Source organism: Diabrotica virgifera, chromosome 10, assembly GCF_917563875.1.
Source record: "Diabrotica virgifera virgifera chromosome 10, PGI_DIABVI_V3a".
NCBI lineage: Eukaryota > Metazoa > Arthropoda > Insecta > Coleoptera > Chrysomelidae > Diabrotica > Diabrotica virgifera.
In genome coordinates this window covers 57,945,036-57,967,606 of record NC_065452.1, presented here as the reverse complement: position 1 = coordinate 57,967,606, position 22,571 = coordinate 57,945,036, and the positions used below count along the sequence as shown (strand labels likewise).

Sequence of the window (22,571 nt, the reverse complement as noted above, 5' to 3'; positions counted from 1 at the left end):
GATACACGCACTCTCACCTGTTTACAAGAGACGATCCCCCTAAATGTAAAATTTGTGACGAAATAAACAATGTAAAACATTTTTTAATTGACTGTCCACTTTTTACAAATGAACGAATCAGATTCAACATTCCTAACAACATCAACACACTCTTAAGCACAGATGGTTACTATGACAATATCGCAAACTATTTAAAATGTATAGGGCTGTATTATAGAATCTAAATTACTGGAAGTTATACCTACACTGTATTCTTAATTTAAGATACATACTGTAATTATAGATAATAATATCGATAATTATTTAAAACTCATAGAATTATATTATAGATTGTAAGTTATTGGAACTGTACGCCTACACTGTATTCCCGCTAATCACCTCTTGGTGGATGCGGTAAATTTTCAATAAAAAAAAAAAAAAAAAAAAAAAACAATACACACATATTTTCATTTGTCACAGATACTTATAACTTTTATTGTTTGGTTTGTTCTAGGTTGCTTGGATGCATTTTGAGCAATCAGCAATCTTGACAGTCCACAATCACGTAATAACAAGGAATCCACGGATAAGCGTCACTCACGACAAGCACAGAACTTGGTTCCTACATATCAACAATGTCCAAGAGGAAGATAAAGGCCGTTATATGTGTCAAATCAATACTGTCACGGCTAAAACGAGATTTGGATTCCTGCATGTCGTTGGTAAGTTGACTTTTTATTGTTTGCAACAAAAACGTTTAAGTGTTTTGTGAAACATGCACAATAGTCCAAAATACGATATAAGATTGAACTGCACAGATCTGTTTAATGAATAAAAATTATTTAATGAAAATTAGTAAACAAAACCATAATACTAACGAAATCTTGATAGTAGATCGAAAGAGCAAAAAAGTACACTTATCTACCTAGGAACACTTATAACTAAAGACCGGATTATATGTTTTTTGCATATCGATAACCATCAAAGATACAATCAAACGCTTCAGGATGTGGACGAATTATGATAATTAAAGGCGTTTGACACTAATTTAATTTTACATATTTAGAATATTTTCGGTTTTTTAACATATTTTGATGGTTTGGACATATTTTCGACCGTTTGACATATTTTGGCATATTTTTAACATATTTTGGCATATTTTGACATATTTTTGGCTGTAAACAGCTTGACACAGTTAACCATGTAACAATGGTTAGGTTTATAAATGATGCTTTCATGAACTTTTTCCTTCCCGACATTGTTCCAACTAACAAAATCTTGCTTATGATTTCCGATGCTGCGTCATACATGGTCAAAGCTGGCCAACAACTAAAAGTTTTATATCCCAATTTAAATCATGTGACGTATTTGGCGCATGGTTTAAACAGAGTGGCGGAAGAAATTCGAAATTTATTTCCTACATAATAGTTTAATTAGCAACGTGAAGAAAATATTTTTAAAATCGCCTTTAAAGATTCAGATATATGAAGAAAAATTACCAAATACTCCTTTGCTACCGGAGCCTATAATCACAAGTTTGGGAACATATTTAAAAGCTGCCTGTTTTTATGCGGAACATTTTCTCCCTATAAAAGAACTAATTTTAGGTTTTGAAGAAACAAATATTGGTGCGATTTCAAAATGCAAATCAATTTTAGAAAACAGATCACTGCACAATGAGCTTTGTTTTATTAAATCCAATTATGAATTTGTTTATAAAACCATCCTCAATCTTAAAACTGAATCGTTTTCACTACAAGAGTCTCTTAATTTAATTCAGAAATTTAAGGAAAACGCTGAAGAAGTTTCTGGAAAAATTGGACAAACAATAAATAAAAAATGAATTGAAACTTTACAGAAAAATAGTGATTTAAAATTATTATTACAGGAAGCAAACCAAATTATTTGTGGCGATTTTGATGTTGATACCAATTTAAATGCGGAGATTGTTAATGTTATAAAATTTGCACCAATCACATCAGTTGATGCTGAACAAAGATTTTCAACATAAAAATTACTACTAACGGATAGGCGACATAATTTTACTATTGAAAATATTGAAAAACATTTGATTATAAGAAGGAATAAAATGTAGAAACGTAAGTAATAGTAATAGGTACTAGATAGGTATACATTGGTATATTTAGGTTAATTTTGTCACTATAATATGTACTTACCGTTATTTAATAAAAGTTCTATACATTTTTTAATGCATATTTTCTTGTTACTTTAAAATGTTTTTCACATATTCCACATATTTGGAACATATATTAAACTTCTAGGGAATGTTTTCAACATATTTTACTCATATTTCAGACATATATATGCACATATTTCAGTCAAAACAGGAACATATAATCCGGTCTTTACTTATAACAGACATTTTTACAGATGCGTCTAAATCTGACAATGGGGTAGGGGCTTCTTTTACAACTTTACACCAAGACTTCTCCTTCTCACTGTCCCTTAGATCAACCGTATTTTCAGCAGAACTTCTTGCTATTTTGCAAGCAATAACATTTGTAAACAATAAAAACATAAAAAATTCTTTGATAATAACCGACTCTTTAAGTGCCCTCAGCTCTATGAAACAGTTATACGCAAAACATCCCATCTTATTGCTTATAAAGTCAGAACTAATGAGATGTCAAGAAAACGATCGATTTGTTAAATTTCTTTGGGTTCCGTCACACTGTGGTATAACTGGAAATGAAAAAGCTGATCAGTTAGCAAGGGAGGCAACAGAAAATCCACAATCAACATTAGTTACTAAATGCGTTCATAGCGACCTGAAGCAACATTTTAAAAACAAAATAAGTGAGAATTGGCAACTTCACTGGAGCAATTCAGAGACATCTATGAAGAGTATTAAAGAAGAGGTAGCTGTATACAATCTCCCACGCAAGCGACGAGTCCAAGTATGCATCTCTAGATTGCGTATAGGCCACACGAAGTTAACACACGATTACCTTCTAAGCGGCGAACAAGTTCCCATTTGCTACAGTTGTGATAGTGTAACTACAGTGAACCATGTGCTAGTGGACTGCCCTTTATACACCCTAGAGCGACATCAAGTTGGATTACCGACTACATCCAAAGAGTGCCTAAACGGGTTAAGCCGGGTCCAGACACGTGTAACGTGTAATGTAAGATTACGTGTAATTTAGCATCAACAGTGTGGACGTCACACGAACGTCCATACGAATCGTTTAACGAATCTTGGTTTCCACTCAGTTGCTACGAACAGCAGAATAGGGATGCCGTGACAGCAGGTATACTATTTTTACTACAAAAACGCTATTACGTAGGTCAAAATTTTTGACGTAAGAGAACTGTCAAAACATTAGAATGTGACTTTTCATTATTGCCATGTTTATAATAAACATGGCAATAATTAAAAGTCACATTCTAATGTTTTGACAGTTCTCTTACGTCAAAAATTTTGACCTACGTAATAACGTTTTTGTAGTAAAAATACTATACCGCTTTTATTTGTATATATTTACTAACTGAAGACCGGAAATAACGTTCGGTGCGTCAATGGTGGAAAACTGCTTTGTATCAGAAAAGGTCCAGAAATCCACTGCGCATCCGCTAGGAAAAATATTCTAATTCGGATTTTTTGCACAATCTTACTCAAAAAGGACTCCTTTTAACAAATTTGCATGTTGCCAGAACCAAAAGGTGGTCAAACATTTTTTAAAAGTTTTTCTTTTGTTTTTTTCCTAAAATTATTTTTTTTGCATGAAAAAAAGTTTTTTTAGATTTTTTGGATCATTCCAAACAGAAAAGGTCTTTAGTGACTTTTCTCTAAAGTTGATAGTTTTTGACAAATAAGCGATTAAAAATTGAAAAATTGCGAAATCGGTCATTTTTAACCCTCAAAAACTAAGTGAAAAACTGAAAATTTGAATGTTGCCAAGGCAGGTTGATATTCTTTAAACATTGATTGATGAAATCCCGAAGAGTTTTTTGCAATACAATATTCAAAACTCCTTTGTTTTTTAATTGCTAATCAAGCGTGCGCGACACTATTTTCCACCGACAGTATGGTGCAAATGAAAGGAATAAATTCGTTATTTCGTAAACCGGCGACTTTAAGGATAAATCTCGAAACAGGTCGATTTTTATTTTTAAGTTATGATATTGTGGCATATATGGTATAATAGTGACGTCATCCGTCGGGGCGTGATGACGTAATCGATGATTTTTTAAATGAGAATAGGGGTTGTGTGGTAGCTCATTTGAAAGGTTCTTCAATTCTCTATTCAGTAATGTGAATTAATGTGAACATTTACATAATTATTTATACAGGGTGTCCTTCTACTTCTTTTTTTGTCAAATAATTTAATTTAATAAACATTTTTTGGACACCCTGTATAAATAATTATGTAAATGTTTATATTACTGAATAGATAATTGAAGAACCTTTCAAATGAGCTAGCACACGACCCCTATTCTTATTTAAAAAAATCATCGATTACGTCATCACGTCCAGATGGATGACGTCACTAGTATACCATATATACCACAATATCATAACTTAAAAATAAAAATCGACCTGTTTCGGGATTTTTCCTTAAAGTTGCCGGTTTACGAAATAACGAATTTATTCCTTTCATTTGCACCATACTGTCGGTGGAAAATAGTGTCGCGCACGCTTGATTAGCAATTAAAAAACAAAGGAGTTTTGAATATTATATTGCAAAAAACCCTTCGGGATTTCATCAATCAATGTTTAAAGAATATCTATCTACCTTGGTAACATTCAAATTTTTAGTTTTTACATAGTTCTTGGGGGTAAAAAATGGCCGATTTCGCAATTTTTCAATTTTTAATCGCTTATTTGTCAAAAACTATCATTTTTAGAGAAAAGTCACTGAAGACCTTTTCTGTTTGGAATGATACAAAAAACCTAAAAAAACTTTTTTCCATGCAAAAAAAAATAATTTTAGGAAAAAAACAACGAAAAACGTTTAAAAAAATTTTGACCACCTTTTGGTCCTGGCAACATGCAAATTTGTTAAAAGGAGTCCTTTTTGAGTAAGATTGTGCAAAAAATCCGAATTAGAATATTTTTCCTAGCGGACGCGCAGTGGCTTTCTGGACTAATCTAGTTTACTTGAGGAACTAAAATCTCAGCAAATGAGTGGCCAATATTAAAACTTTACCCGGATGCCGCTTACTGATTTTGAATATTTATTAACATAGGTAGATTGCATCTAAAATATTAAGACAAGATACTGTCATGAAATCTGAAATTTCACAAGATAGACTGGCACTAACATTAAGATTTTTGACAACAAGAGATTCATATTCTTCTTCTTCTTGTTCCTATCCGTTTCGGATGAAAGAAATCATATTGGCAATCATAACCTTGCTCGCTGCGGTTCGAAACAGTTCCTTGAGGTTTTCTTTAACCATGTTCTCAAATTCCTCAGCCATGATATTCTCCTTCTACCGGATCCTCGCTTACCTTTGACTTTACTTTGCAATATGAACTGCAGCAGGGAGTACTGATTTCTCATAACGTGTCCCAGATACTGTAATCTATAAAGCCACATCTCAAATGCTTTAAGTTTTTTAATAGTGGTGTCTGTAAGCGTCCATGCCTCCGCCCTGTACAATAATACAGCGAAAACGTAACATCTCAAATGTCTCATTTTTGTATTTAGGGATATGTTATGGGAGCTCATTTCGTTAAACACCGTTCTTGCCTTTCCTATGCGGCACTTTATTTCCTGTACATTTGTACATTGCTCCACTGCTCATTTAGAATAGTTCTCAGGTAGCAATACTGTTTTATAGCCTTCGTGCCAATCAAAAATAGTACTATAGCTGGGATATTCTAATAACCGATCATTGGTGGCTAATAAATGTACTAAATATAATTATAATATTGATAATAGTACATACGATGTACCTACATATATATACGTATGTATGTACATACATACATATATATTTATATGGTTTTGGGCCTTTTTATGTCAATGCTACAGCAATTTAACCTATTTTATTAAAAAACCAAATTACGTTTTCTGTGCACGCATCTATTAATAAACATGAAATGCATGCGATATGTAGATATGAAGCATTTTATGTAGGTACATATTTTCCTATTAAAATACATACAGCAGAATTAGTTATTTACTCTCGAAAAAATTTTTTGGATCCCAAATACCGGGGTTTTGTTGGTATAAGCAGGTAGATTCGTCAAGCGATTGCTCGCCACACATACAACTTTCAAGAACGCCGTCCAAACGAGTGCTGCGAGCGCCTTTGTGTTCACGAAAAAACCGACTGGTGCCGGGTCCCGGCGAGCTCCAGCACGAATGGTATGTACATGTAATGCTCGCAGTGCCGTCCAAACGCAGAATTCGCGTTTCATTACACGTTACGTTACGCATTACATTACACGTGTCTGGACCCGGCTTTAAATAACGACAGAACTATAAACTTTTTAAAAAATGCAAGACTCGTTCACAAAATTTAATGTAACATTTTAGCCATTTATGTAATTATTGTACCATGCTAATGACCCTTAGTGGTTGATGCAATTTTGTAAATAAAAAAAACACTTATAACAGAAGATAATGACTACACTGCAGAAATTAAAGTCAAAATCGAAAAAGCAAGTTTTAATTTTATGAAAAAGGTCCTGTGTAGCAAATATTTAACATTAGCTCTTAAAGTATTAAAAGATATAAAGGGTTTTAGTGTTTCACCAGAAAAGACAGCGTGATGTGTTTCACAAGGCACAGATATCAGTTAGTCGATAATTTCTCTATAGGTAAATACACTATTCCTATCGTAAAAGAATATAAATATTTAGGTATAATTATAGATAGTAAACTTCTATAGACCAGTCACATTAAGTATGTCAAACAAACATGTGAAAAGGGAATAATTAATCTTCTGCGCTTTCTCTCCAAACAGAGCTGGGGCGCGGATCAACAAATTTCCTTAATGTTCCACAAGTCTTATATTTGCTCGATTTTGGATTATGGGTGTACTCTCTATGGTTCTACCTCCAATATGAACCAACTTACTCTTGATCGAATACAATATAGAGCTCTGAAAATATGTTTGGGAGCCATGGCATCTTCACCAAATCATGCCATTCTGGCAGAGTCTCAAGAACTTCCTCTTAGTTTTCGAAGACAGTTTTTAGCAAATAAAAGTCTATTAAAATATAGATGTTACAACAGTGATTTGATCGCAAAAATTAACTTTCTTGTAATTGAGAATTTGACAAATCATTATTGGAAAAAGAAAAACTCTCCTCCTTTGGCAGATGTATTTATTGATACAAACTTATCTCAAAATGATATTGTTAAACTTAATAAAATACCATTGTATGCACACAGTTTCGATTCTATAATTGACAAACCTGTCACCATATTCCCTCGGTATTCAGATTGTAATATCTTAAACCAAGCGATGATAAAATCCATTGTGAATGGTTTCGGGTCGAACTTAACTAAAATATATACAGATGGGTCAAAAACGGAGCTAAATACAGGTTCGGCATTTTTTGTTTCAAACATAAATCATATTGAAAAGTACAGAATCTCAAATTATTATTCCATTTTTACCGCCGAGACATTTGCTATTGAAAAGGCACTAAAATGGTGTGCAACTCAAACATGCACGAATGTGGCAATAATTTTAGACTCAAAATCAGCATTACAAGCTATTAGCGGTCACCCTATAAACCAATTCCGAATTGCCTTAATTTTGAACATTAAAAAAATAATTATGGATCTTAAACAAAATAATGTAACTGTTTCGTTTATTTGAACGAAAGGACATTGCGGAGTCGAAGGTAATGAAATTGAGGATATAGCCGCAAAAAGTACTCACAGTTGCCACCATATTGACAAAGTATTTAATTTGAAAGATTTGAATAATGCTCTCAAACCTAATATCAGAAGGGCATTTTTTTTTATTATTAACAAAATCGCATCAGCTAAAATTGGCTATTAGCGAAACAATAGTAGCGAACGATAATTTTCATTACATTTGTATTTTAAATATTGTTTAAAATGTTAAGTAGCTTGGCCGATGACATTTTCCGCTTTTCTTCCCACATATACCGCACTTTATGTTTGACCGCCGCTTTCACATCCGCACTTGTAAATGTTTCCGTACACTCCGCACTATCACCAGTTGCAGATGAGATGCCCATTTATAATAAATAAAACTGAAATTTGGGATTGTTACAGAAGTTCACGATTCTATTCTTGAGAAAACTCACTTTCAGTCTCTGATGCCTCAGTGTCCGAGTAAGTCATCTCTAAATGCTGCAGTAGTTTCTTTCTTATTTTTGCACATCTAACTTTAATGGATCTTTGTTTGAAATACGGGTATATTGCTGTTAGCATTTTCACTAAAGCTTCAAATTCGCTAGTGTAGTTTTTTATGATGCTGACTGGGTCCTGTGTACCATAAACATTTTCAAATAGATCGGATATTTGATTAAAATCAAGAACAAATGAAGGGTTTTGCTCTGAGATAAATGCCTTGGTCGGTTCCATGAGTACGTGAGTTGGAGTCTTTCCCTTATGTTTTTTTGGTTTTTTAGCTGGAGCATCATTAGGTTTAACAAACGGTTCAAGACGGGTTTTCTGAATTAGCATCTTGCGCTAGAGGAGCTGTAACAATGTCATCCAAACTGCGTTTTGAGGTATTTTGTGTAGACTGGGTTGTATCTATATTGATAATTGGTTGTGAGGTTGGAGTTTTTGAGGGGTTGGTTGAAAGTATTTGGGAAGGTGTGGGTTGCGAAGATGATTGGGAGTGGGGACTTTGGTTATAATTTTCAGAAACTGATTCTTGGATTCTTTTGCAATTTGCTGCGGTATGGCCTGGCCTTTTACATGAAAAACAGATCAAGGAATCTTGTGCAAAATAAATCCTATAGTTAGTGTTATCATAATTCATTAATATGGATTCAGGTATTGGGGCAATCAGTGGTGTGATAAAAATTTGTCGTCTAAAACTATAAATGCGGTTGAATTCCGGCAAACCGGCGCTTATCTTGAGAAATGACATGGAAGACATGGGTTGAAGGCCCAATTTTTCAATTTCTTGAATTAATACAGCATGCGGAATGGTGGGACAAGCGTTTGACAGGATTAGTCTTTCTGCTGGAGTGATTAGTTTGCGTGCTTGGACTTTTTGGTTATTAATTTCTATAGATCCTCCATAATTATTCATGAAATTTTCAATTTTTGTTTGCAAGGTACATACACACTCTGTTGTTAGAAAGCCTTGGGGAAAATAGGATATTTTTGGGCTCGATCAACTTTCCTAGTGAAATCAGGTAATCTTGAAGTTTAAGGTTTTCAATGGATGGGAATACAATAGCTTGTTCTTTCGTTGGGAATTGTTGTCCAATCAAAGCAGTAGAATAAGTTTTAGTAGTGTTTTCCATTTGGCAGTGCCGGATTAACCATTAGGCGGACTAGGCGGCCGCCTAAGGCCCACGCACTTGATGGGGCCCGCATCCCACACAAATGCGTTAATTAAGCAGTTATTAAAAAAAATTTTAAATGTAAAAAAAATCAAATAGGGCTAGCTGAGACAAAAAAAAGAAAATGGTTAATTTATGATTTCCAATCAAACTCAGTCTTTTTCTTTGTCTTTTGTCAAATATCAGAAAAATACAACCGACTTCAAGAAAAATTAAGCAGTTATCTTCAAAGGCATTTTTATATTCCATGTTCTAATGATTCCCTCAATTTGGTAATCAATTTTGCAAGCAAATTTTGATAAAAGCTGGTAATTATTTTGGTATGGTACGTTTTTTTTCAATTTCTACCCACTGATGGGCCTTATGTCCATTCACTCACGGTAAAATATTGCAAAACCTCCGGATTTTAAAGAACCTTTGGATTTGAAACAAGAGCTTGGATTCACATGAAATTTGGTATAAGCATAGCTAACATGTCAAATAAAAAAGTGATATTGTGCCAATGTGTGTTTTTGCTCTACGGTTGAGTCCACCCCTTCTCGGGGGTGAAAAAATATACCGTCAAAATACGTCCGGAACTGACTAATTCTAAGCAACTTTTGTTCAATAGAGTTTTTTCATCAAGTCAATACATTTCGAGTTATTTGCAAGTGAATATCTTCATTTTTCAACAAAAATAACACGTTTTTAGACGGTTTTTTGCAAATAACTCAAAAAGTAAGTATTTTATCGAAAAAATATTCTTAGCAAAAATAGAGCTTTTAAAAATTGAAAAAATGGTTTATGTGAAGAAGCAGAGTTGTGGATAATGTAAAGTAGGTTCTTATTCGTCAAATTCCAAATCGAATATTTCAAAGTGAAATAATCAAAAAATGAAGCACTTTTCATGGAAAACTCATCATAACTTGTTTAAATGTTTTAAAAAAGCAGTATTCTTGTTTTTAAAAAAATTTCTATCATAAAAAGTAAGCAAGAGACGCTCAGAATAAAGTTGATCCCGTTTTTTGGGCAAAAAAGACTGGTGAAAATAACCCCCTACTTGAAATTAATCCTTACCGCTTCACAAGCTACTTTAATTATGTATTGCTTATATGCTCTGTAAGTTTTATCGGTATAAAGTGCTTATTTATAAAAGGGCTGTATTAGAAAGTGCTTGAACAAGTCACTAATCACGAGTGTATGCAATTTTTTTTATTTAACTTAATGCCTCGACAACTAATGGCCATTGGCATTGTACAGTGGATTTTTCCAATCAGGTACCTAGTGTAGTGGGTAGTGTGTGTGTTGAGTAAATGTCTTGTTACTTAGCAAAGTCGTCATTGTTTTTGCAAAGAGACGCTAATTGTATCCGAACGTCTGCGGTCCCTCCGGTGAGTACCGATCCCACAAGGATAGAAACTATTTTCATTAATTAATTTTTAATAAATAAAAAATTCTCTTCCCAGAGTATGCAAATTTTGAACAGTCATAGCTTAACCAATTTTTATCTTCCAAAAAAGCAAAAATCTGAAATATTCAGAAAATAAATACCTGTATTTTTTACTCTTTAAGATTTTTGGTACCATTAATAATTTTTAAGTTATTTTGAAAAAAAGATATTTTTTCTTCAAAATTTCAAAAAATTTGTTTTACTTTAAATCCCAATGTTTTGAAACATAAGCACTGTGAACCGGTGAAACTTACAGATCATATAAATATATATATATATATATATATATATATATATATATATATATATATATATATATATATATATATATATATATATATAATATATACTTATAAGTTTTTTCAAGATTTTCATTAATTTTCAAGATTTTTGTGCCAAAAAAGGAATCAACATCATTTTAAGTTTTACTTGCTTAATTTTGATACTTGAAACTTGTTTAAAAAAAACAAAAATAAAACTTTTTAACACTTTAAAAAAGTTGTGATGATTTTTCACTGAAAAGTGCTTCATTTCTTGGTAATTTACGTTGAAATATTTGACTTGGAATTTGTCGAATAAGAATCTACTTTTCATTAGCTCCAGTTCTGCTTATACTGGGTCTACATACTTCATACATACATGCACCATTTTTTAAAATTTTGTATACGCTATATATTTTTTCTAAGAATATTTCTTCGATAAAATACTTAATTTTGGAGTTATTTGAGAAAAACCGTCTAAAAAAGGTGTTTTGTTTTTGTTGAAAAATGAACATATTCACTCGCAAATTCCTCAAAAAGTATTGATTTAGTGAAAAACTCGATAGAACAATAGTTACTTAGAATTAATCAGTTATCCATTATTTTGAATGTATGTTTTTTCACCCCTGAATGGGTGGCACTCATACCCAGGGCAAAATCGCATATCGACACAATATCCCTTTTTTCTTTAGCATATTAGTTGTGGAATATGAGAAGTTGTTGCGAAATGTAAAAAAAAAGGAAAATGATCTTTTTTACATTGTCGTTATTTATTTTTGGAGTAACTACTTCCCAAAACAACATAAATATCTGTAAATTTGTTTTAAGTAAATGGTTGATATAAAGGGGCCTACTTCTTATGGCCGCCTAGGGCTCCATGATGCCTTAAACCGTCACTGCCATTTGGGCGCTCCTGTAGTCAGAAGTCCCGGCAGTCGGATTTGACATATTTCCTTTATTATTCAAAACTAAGTAAATCCTTAAATACGGACCTGTATTACAACTGGTGATTTTATCATATCGTTATAGATATCGAATAAACGTGTTTAGGTTTTTTTTTTGTATCAAACCGACTTCTGATAAATAATAAATTCGAGAGAAATGTTATTGTTTAGAAATAGACAACATGAAAACATTTAATATAATTAAGAATTTACATGTTTTGTGGCAAATAGATTTTGTCTGATGCCAGGATCTCTCTCTCACACACACATAGCTCTTAAAGTACTCCTAACAAAATGTTACGTATACAGTGTACTATACTATGGAGTGGAAATCATGGACGTTAAATGTAGAGACATGAGACGACAACGCCTTTGCAATGTGGACCTATAGAAGAATTATGACGGTTTCCTGGGTAGGTAGAGTTACAAACAATGAAGTACTGAGAAGAATAAATAAAGAGATGGAAGTTCAACTTTCAATTAAAGAAATAAAGCTACAGTATCTCGGACATGTGATGCGGGGCGAGAAGTATGGCATTCTGCGACTCATAATGCAAGGAAAGACAGATGGCAGAAGAAGCATACAAAAAAGACGAATTTCATGGCTGAAGAACCTAAGAGAATGGCATCTCAAAACAACTATTTAGAGCTACTGCCTCAAAAATTAAAATAGCTATGATGATTTCCAACCTTCGTAGCGGAGATGGTACCTGAAGAAGAAGAAGAAGAACAATAGGAATTGTTTGAAATATAGCTTCTTCATCCAAGTTTGAAAGTACGATGGTTTCGTAAATATTTCGACAATGATAACAAAGTAAAAAAGGCAAATATATGTTACAAAGATAAAAAGTGTACATAAACATTTATGCCTACTGTACTGTGATCTCATAAAGTTTATAGTTCTATTTCATTTCAAACAAACAAGTGATAATAAAATATATCGCGAATATTTACGATTTTACAATAAAGAAATTCTTTAGGTAAAATAGAATTGAATTTATGTTTATCAATTGTAGTAGAGGATCCGATATAAGGTCGAACTGCATCAATCTGTTTACTGGATAAAAATTATTTAATATGTAATTTAGTATTGTTCTGAAGCTATTTCCTTGCGGCATTTTTATAATCAACTATTTTCAATGGGAAATAAGCCACAGTTTTACCAAAAAAAAATGATTTTATCAACGTTTCGACGCCCAAGTCGGGTGTGGTTGTCAAAATACAAAATAATAAGTCAGTTACAATGGTTTTTGAAGCTCTATAAAATAGCGAATTAAGTATATTAAAAATATTAAAAAAATTAAAAAAATATTTTTTTTTTTGAGTTGTGGCACTATACAGATAAAATAACGAAAAATTTACGAAATATTATTCATCAAAACTGACACTTGTAGTACAGAATATAATATCATTATTATTATCTGGTTAACAGACTTTTTAATGATGTAACTTTAAATTCAAGTAACAATATTAAACACAAAATACTCCAAAAAGAAAAATAAATAAGTGATAAATGTGTCACTTTTCTTGAGCATATACGCAATAGTTTTGAATAAAGTAATCACGTATACTGTCTTAACTCGACAAACGACGCTTTATACACATCTTAGGTCTTAGATGGACAAATGCTTTGCACAAGTCGATATGTGACACTATTTGTGTTCGGTGCATCGTTGATTTTGGATAATCGTATAATGACACTGGTGGCATCTAACGATAAATATTTGACCCATAGACGTGACACTTTCTGAGATAGTAGTTTATAGTTTTATTGAGCCGTAGGTGTAATAAAACCGATTTTAAATTTTTCTGAGTTATGAAACTCTTTGAGCGGAGGTGCGATTTGCTGCAGGCAATGTATCTATTACCGGATCTTTCCAAAATTGCCAGTTTTGCATGAATTCCACCAAATAACGTTACGCAGTTATAATAATTTAATTCCATATCTTGTAACTTATATTAAAATAACTGTTACATATTAAGAAGTTACCAAATTTTTTTTGTCTTTATGCTTATGGGTGTCTGAATGGGCATAAAGTATATTATTATGTACTTGTTAACTTAGTAATAAAAACACAACCATAAACTAGTATCACCATATATGTATTGTTTTATCCTGTATAAAAGGTATATTTAAAATCCCTCAAAAGGGCCACATCAAAATCACATAACTAGTTTTCGACTGGTTTACCAGTCATCATCAGTGCTTACCTAAAATGAATATAACCTGATAAAATAATACAAAGATATTGAAATTTTGACTACGGTTAAAAATTATAGCTTATACTCACGTGCAATGTACATGCTAACCACCAAGATATTATTTAACAAAAATATGTGGGCCAAAGCCCAGTAAAAGTAGTCCGTCAAGGAAACATTGGTTTTAAATGCTACATTAAGCGTGGATGTTTAAAATATTTTGCTAATCTGCCCCAGGTAATATCTGAGCTGTGGATTTGACTTGTTCACATGTTGAAAGTATGACGGCAAGTGACAATGAAATGGATAGAGGCCTCCGAACGATGACAATACAGAAAGGACAGTTCCACAGGAAGTTGAAAATTAACCTGTCATATTTAAAGACTATGGTGTACAGCTTGTTAAAATTAGAAATGTTGTAACAACACACTCCATTGTGAAAATTATCATTTAAAATTCATTAAACTAGTTGTTATAGTTAAAAATGTATTCACGTATACTGTAAGTAGAGTTAGTTAGGCAAACCACATTCCACAAAAGTTTGTATTCAAGAACTAAATTCAGTAATCAAATCTTTTTATCAAAAGATCTAAGATTTAAAAAAGCAATTTTGTGTTGATTTAAAGTTATCGAATTTATTTAACTTATTGGTAGCTGTTGGAATTTGTGTAGGTAAGTGTGTAAGAAATCACAATGGGGATGACTGAGATGTAAAAATGTCTTAAATAATCTAGGGGGACGTATCATTAAGAAAGCACAAGCTCAAACTTAGGCGACTAATTCCTAAAGACCTCGCAGGCTGCCCGGATCCCTAAGGGTCCAAAAACCAAAACTGTAATATGATGATGACAGTAGGGGCTGGGGGGTATGAGATATCTGTGAGGAAATTAGTGAGAAAGGAACATGAACGAGACCCAGAAAGAAAATTAGACTTTTGATTTGGTTTTACTAAAGATGAGTGTTATATGTTGGTAATGACAGATTGAATTGGTATGGTGGGAATAGTCTTATGTAGAAATATTTCCCATTGAAAATATTTGATTGTAGTTTAGTATGTTAACAATTAGAAACAACAATATAATCTTGTTTTGACTATAATTAATTAATACTTAAAAAAATAGTTTTTTTTATAAATTAAAAAAGAAAATTGGTCTGGGCAGATATTATTTTAGACTTTTTGATCGGAGCAAAAGTACCGGAAATACAGCATGTTAAATATCCCTACCTTCGACTCGCTTTGCAACAGTTTCGCGCTTTGAGCGTAGTGAGAAAACTTCCCCTGCGAAGGAGAGTCCAGCTGTTCCTCTTCTCTTCTGTAAACTACTCCGCGATTCAAAAACATATTTCTCTGTACATCACTTTACGATTTGGCAGACACAAAAGAAATTGAAAATAAAAGTTGTCAAAACTTTAAACGCGTATTCTCAAAACTGCTTTTTTCAAAGGCATTGTAACTTGTAACTTAACCGATTTTTAAATTTTGCATATATTTTATTTAGACATTTCGTGAGGTAACGTTATTGAGATATTTTTTGTTTTATGCTTATTTTTTGTTTAACAATAATAAATATGTTGATTTTCACCTTTTTTACAAAATATTTCGTTATTTGATTCCGAAGTGATCTCAAAAACTCAAAAATCAATAAAACTAAAAAACTAGACAGCGTTACCTCAAGAAACTCGTAAGCTAATAAAATCTTTCTGAATTTTTTGTTTCTTATAATCCAATGACTAATTCTGGTGTCCACTGCAAAATCCATTTTTTTGAGGTGTCTGCATAAATTTGTTGCTGTTGGCTTAGTTTTCAATATTTTGGCTTGAAGTTTTTTTGAATACTCTTTGAATTGTATTGAATAATGTTTATTTAATTTAAAAATAAAATAATTCTACCATAATTAAAAAAAAATCACAAAAATGTGCTTGAAATGTTGATTTCAAACCATACCCCACCCCCCTTAAATAAAGCATAAAGTAAATATTTCTATTGCTTTATTAGAAATAGCAATAAACTCTTCTTTATATCGATTATAAAAGACATTTTAATCTTAAGAAACGCATAGTTTGGCGCTCTTATTTACGGAAAATCTTATTGGCAAGTACGACTATACATCTAACCCTAGTGTTGATTATGAGGTTTGAGCGTTTTATTCCTAAAAGGAAACCTGTGAACTGTTTTCATTCAAAGCGTATTTCTCCTTTTGTCATTCATTTAAGTGAGCTCGAGAATTCATTTACATTTAAATAAAAAAGATGCTATCGATAAGTTCGATCGCAACTGAAATGGCTAATACATTGGGACTTCTTAAAAGTACGCAATGGTAATCTGATAAAAAATTTATAGCTCTTTATCTTTTTTCTTATCAGTTTTCTGGTATTTTTTCTTCTGTTTTCTTGGAGTAGGGCTTTTTATATTTCTGAAGACTACCTAATACAGATCATAAATTCTACAATCGATTGTATACGGGACGATTTTTTATATCAGCAAACTTTTCATAAATATATACTCTTTTAAGAGAATACAATATTAGTTTTTATAAATTTTGCCACAATTTACAAATTTTTATAGATTAACTGAAATCACTAAGACTTTTATGGTTTCCGTTTATTAGTATTATTGTCCGCAGGATACCGCAAGAAGAACTTATGAGGAAGGAAAAGGCAGTTTTTGTTTTTATTTGATTCAGAGTTGGACTAACATCTCCAGATAGCTATTTCTGCATAGTACGCGTCCTCAGTGGAGCTATGCAGTCACAACTCTAAACCAAATATCAACAGCCTGCCTATTTAAGGGAAAACACCGCGATGCAATGATTCCACCATTGAGACGCAAAACAGCGACATCTCTCGAAAAACGAGGAAGACGACGAAAAGCCCTAGATACAAAGTTTACTACATTTAAACAATTAAAATAACTGAAATAAAATAAAAATAATAAACAATATTTAATATCCAAGACTTTTCGTTAAGAAACTGCTCAGTTATTTTAATTGTTTAAATGTTTTTTTATTATTTGAAAACTTGCAAATTTACAATCTACTCTGTACAAAGGAGTATTAAGTAAAACTGATATATTATGTAATGTTTTGTAGGTGTTGCCGGCCAGTGCCGGTTCACTTTATTCACCACTGTATTCACTAACACAAATGTCACTCACACAAGTTTTCTGGCCACTGTCTCTTGAGTCTCCGAACTGGTAATGGACGATTGGAAAGCGTGGAAATCAGCTCGTTGTTGTGATTGATACTTCTTTTTCTATGTTTGGTCGCATGCAGTCCTATTACGTCCTTTATGAATGGTATATTTAAGTCCTCATGTAATGTTTGGTTTGAAATATACCAGGGTGCATTTGCAATGATTCTTAAAGTTTTTGATTGGTATGTCTGCAGAATTTTGGTGTTTTAGTATTATAGGTTTAATAATATAGGTTTTAGTATTATTTTGTATATTGCCAGTTTGTTTTCTATGGATAATTGTGATCTTCTACCAAGAAGCCAATTCATTTGTCTGGTTTTTATTTGGAGTTGTTGTTTTTTAGCTTTAATGTGCGCTTTCCATGTTAGTTTCTGATCAAGGTGAATACCTAAATATTTGACTTCGGTCTTCACTGGGATAACTTGGTGGCTTATTGTAACATGTGGACAATTTACATGTCTGTTCGTAAATGTTATGTGAGCCGATTTTTCGTGGTTTACTTTGATTTTCCATTTTTGGAGCCAGTTTTGTAATCGATCTAAATGTGTTTGTAGCTTGTTAGAGGCCACTACTGGATCATGGTCAAGCGCAATTATTGCTGTATCATTGGCAAACGTGGCGATAGTTGTTTTGTTGGTAGTTAGTATATCAGCAGTGTATAGTAAGTACAAAAATGGTCCCAAAACACTGCCTTGGGGTACTCCTGCCCTTATGAGTTGGTATCTTCTGTTATATTTTTCCATTTTGACATTGAAATGTCTGTCAAAAAGGTATGATTTTAGAAATAAGTAAATCTGACTCGGCATGTTTGTTTTTATTTTATATAACAGCCCTTGGTGCCAAACCTTATCAAAGGCTTGCTGAATATCTAGAAATGCTGCAGTGCAAATGTTCTGGTTTACGTCCAAACCGTCTCTGATTAAATTTACTATCCTATGGCATTGCTAATTGCTTAAATGTAGTAAACTTTGTGTCTAGGGCTTTTCGTCGTCTTCCTCGTTTTACGAGAGATGTCGCTGTTTTGCGTCTCAAAGGTGGAATCATTGCATCGCGGTGTTTTCCCTTAAATAGGCAGGCTGTTGATATTTGGTTTAGAGTTGTGACTTCATATCTCCACTGAGGACTCATAAGATGCAGAAATAGCTATCTGGAGATGGTGGTCCAACTCTTAATCAAATATAAACAAAAACTGCCTTTTCCTTTTTTATCTTTACTCAGATTTAAGTACCTGAAACTGCCTTTCGGCCCTTTTCCTAGACGAGAAGAATGTAAATACGTGACCGTGTCCTTTATTTACTTTGTTCTATATGCTTCGTCTCTGTGCTTGTATATTTTAAAAGCCAGAGATACGGGATGCAGCCAGAAAGCAGTTTCTTAACGAAAAGCCTTGGATTTAAAATATTGTTTATTATTTTTATTTCAGTTATTTTAATTGTTTAAATGTAAGAACATATAAATTCTGGAAAACTAAATGCATGGCAACAAGAAAGGGCGCACTTTTAAAAGTACAACTGCAAGTAGATAATGCTCCAATAGAGCAAGTGAAAACATTCAAAAACTTGGGAATGATGACAAATGACCAATGGGATCCTCAACAAGAAATAAAATACCGTACCATCCAATCTAGACAAGCGTTTATTAAATTTAAACCGCTACTTTGTAAGCGATCTTTCCTTCAATCTACGTTACAGAATGGTTAAGTACTATATTATATGTTCCGTATTGTTATAAGCATGAAGACATGGACGTTGAGAATATCTTTCATTAATAAGTTAAAGGCCTTTGAAATGTGGGCCTTGTGAAGAATGTTCGGCATACCATTCACAGATAGGGTGAGAACCGAGGAAGTCTTAAGAAGAGCAAATACTGAGATAGAATTGCACAACTTGATCAAGGCACAAAAAATTGGATACCTGGGCCATATCCTGAGAGGGAAAAAATACGCAATCCCTCAACTAATCATCCAAGGAGAGATGGAGAGATCGAGGGCAAGAAAGGCGTAGGTCGCAAACAAATGTCGTGACTACATAATATAAAGAACTGGACAGGCATAGAGAATAACTGGATAGAGAAAGCAAGATTTGCATTTCAAAAAATGGCAAAGTTATTCAAATGTCATGACTTGTCGATACCCATAAAAATCAGGTTACTACGATGTTATATCTTTCCTATACTGTTACACGGAGTTGAGTCGTGGACTTTCACAGACGCCACCTGCAAGAAAATTGAGGCGTTTGAAACGGGGCTTTATCGTCGAATTCTGAACATATCTTATACCGACCACATTACTAATCAGGGTGTTTTGCTGAGAATGCAAAAAGAAAAAGAGCTGTTAATCACATTAAAAACAGCCAAAGTCGAATACCTCGGTCACATCATGAGGAACAGTGAAAGATATGGACTGCTGCAAGGATTTCCTGGCTGAAAAATCTACGTACGTGGTTCAACACAACAACCACAAATCTTTTGAGAGTACAGTGTGCAGTGTGCAAAGTACAGATTGCCATGATGGTCGCCAACATCCGAAACGGATAGGCACTACAAGAAGAAGAAGAAAAAGAAGAAGAAGAAGAAGAAGAAGAAGAAGAAGAAGAAGGACATGCATAAATAACACTGACGAACTTTTGCATGCCGCAAAAGAGAGACAGAGTCCTTAAGATAATTTTCCAAAGCACTATAGGTGCACGGTACGATAAGAAGAAGATTATTGTCAGTACTTATAAAGTCTGGAGGTGTATTGTCACCAACATTATGGAATATAGTCGTTGATCACTTATTTCATGGGCTTACCATTCAAGGAATCTGGATCCAGGATTTCGCAGACAACATTGTAATAGTGTCTAGGGGAAGATTTATATTTTTCATATCAGATTCGATATGCCTTTCATTATAAAGAGAATTGATGTCTGAAAGAGAACCTCTCTTCCATAACCAAATTAGTAGCTTTCACTAAAAAGGGGGAGCTTACTGGACTGAGTGGGACTGAGTTATTTAGGGAACCAATAAGGTTCTAGGAATAATGAGGAATGAGGAATTAATTATCTAGAGGTAACCCTGGAGTCCAAACTCAATTGGAGCACTCATATTAAAAGTATAACCAACAGGGCTAAGCGACTCTTCTGGAATAGCCAATGGGTTGTAGGTAAAACATGAGGAATGAAATCGAAGGTAATCTGTTGGTTATACAATCAGTAATACTACCGACAGTTACTTATGGTTCCGTGCTTTGGTGGAAAAAGATAGCTTTGCAATCTCGTGCGATTCTCTCACTACGCTACAAAGACAAGTGTTTCTAAGTATAACAGGAGCCTTGAATAATACAGGAACCGCAGGTTTAGAGGATATCACAAGACTTCCTCTTCTGGAATTATATATTTCGGCGGTAGTCTTTATGACAATCAATTTAAAGTAAACAATACTTGAAGACCCAATTATTATGTATTGAACAGCTACAAAAATACTACTGGGACTATCATGAAGAAATACATATTTACGATTATCTTATATAGATAGATATGATGACACCAGCAACAATCTTCACCGAGAAGATTAATGCAATTATACCATTATACCAAGAAGTCCCAAATATTAATGAGGACTTATATGGTTCCGGGTATGAGGTCATGCCGGGATAAATGGGTGCATGGGAATGAATGAGAGGATTTGTTGGCAACAAGGCTAGAGAGAAACCTTTGTAGACCAGAACCATTTTGTGACATCAGTAGAAAACTTAGGCAAGATGAGGAATATCGATACAGAACACGGCACTGAAAATTTAACTGATTGCTGATTGCTGCCACAAAATGCTGATTGTATAGATTGATAATTATTTTAAGTTTTTAGTATCTGAAGAAATACTGAATCTTGATGAAACAAATATTCATGAAGAAGTATTAACATTTAGAGCTAGCACGTGGTGTAGAAATACGGATGTAATAGAAATATGTACCTAACAAAATATGAAATTACATACTATAGTTATACCCTATTCCACAAAAATACGCCTGTTTTGGATTACTTCGACAAAGAATATTTTACTGTGCAAAATAAGAAGAACGAAAGTAAATTGCAAATTACATTGTTGCTTATTGGAATAATTATTAGCGCCATTTACTTTCGTACTTCTTATGTTGCACAGTAAAATATTCGTTGTCGAAGTAATCCAAAACAGGCGTATATTCGTGGAATGGCCCATAGTATTAAATTAAACAAACTACCAAGATTATTGTAAAACTCATAGATTGTTTGACTTGAAGTGTTTTTCTCAGGACATGAGTGGCGATAAAAATTTTCAATATACACTCGGGTGAAAAATTAACCGGTTAAATTACCATTAAAAATGGGTAATTTTTGATGTCTCGCAATTCCTAAACCTGTTGTCCGATTTAAGTGATTTTTTAATATGTTCTAGCCTTATTCTTTAACAATACCGTTTTAACAATAATGTTGCTAAACAGGTAAATTTTCATTGTATACCGGGTGTACCAATGAAACTGTGTTTTTTTCTCAAACTTCGCATCGCCCTGTGGAGTATTCTAACATTTACAAAATACTCAAATTTAAATCCAACTATAGCCTCATGTTTTCTCAACATTCTCTTTTTTGAGTTATTCGCATATGTTGGACCGTTAAAAAGTTAGGTACTTTAACAGTTAGCCATGTTTTTTATCAAAACAGTATGTTTTTAAATAAGCATGGCAAACTTTATGGAGTTATTCTACATGAAAAAGAATGACGGTTTGCTTTATAAACCTATGTCCGCAAATACTTAATTTCTAAGATAGAGGGTGTTGAAATTTTTCTTATAAACTGACGATTTATTTATTGCTTTAAAACCGGTTGAGGTATGCAAATGAAATTTGGTGGGTTTTAAGACGTAGTTATTATACAACTTTTGACATACAAATTAGAATTTAATATTCACCATTGGCGCGCATACGGGTAATATGAGCTGTCATATTACCCGTATGCGCGCCAATGGTGAATATTAAATTCTTAGTTGTATGTCAAAAAATGTGCAATAACTACGTCGTAAAACCCACCAAATTTCATTTGCATATCTCAACCGGTTTTAAAGCAATAAATAAATC

At 33.0% G+C, this 22,571-nt stretch overlaps 1 protein-coding gene across 2 annotated transcripts in view; it reads left to right on the top strand.

Moving 5' to 3' along the window:
• The window catches only part of LOC114343996 (lachesin-like), a 455,602-nt gene that overhangs the window by 273,495 nt on the left and 159,536 nt on the right, over positions 1-22,571 (top strand). For both annotated transcript variants that reach the window (XM_050641201.1, XM_050641200.1), the window contains exon 4: positions 494-701. In XM_050641201.1, coding sequence (XP_050497158.1) covers positions 494-701 — 208 coding nt within the window. The remainder of the gene's footprint in view (positions 1-493; positions 702-22,571) is intronic.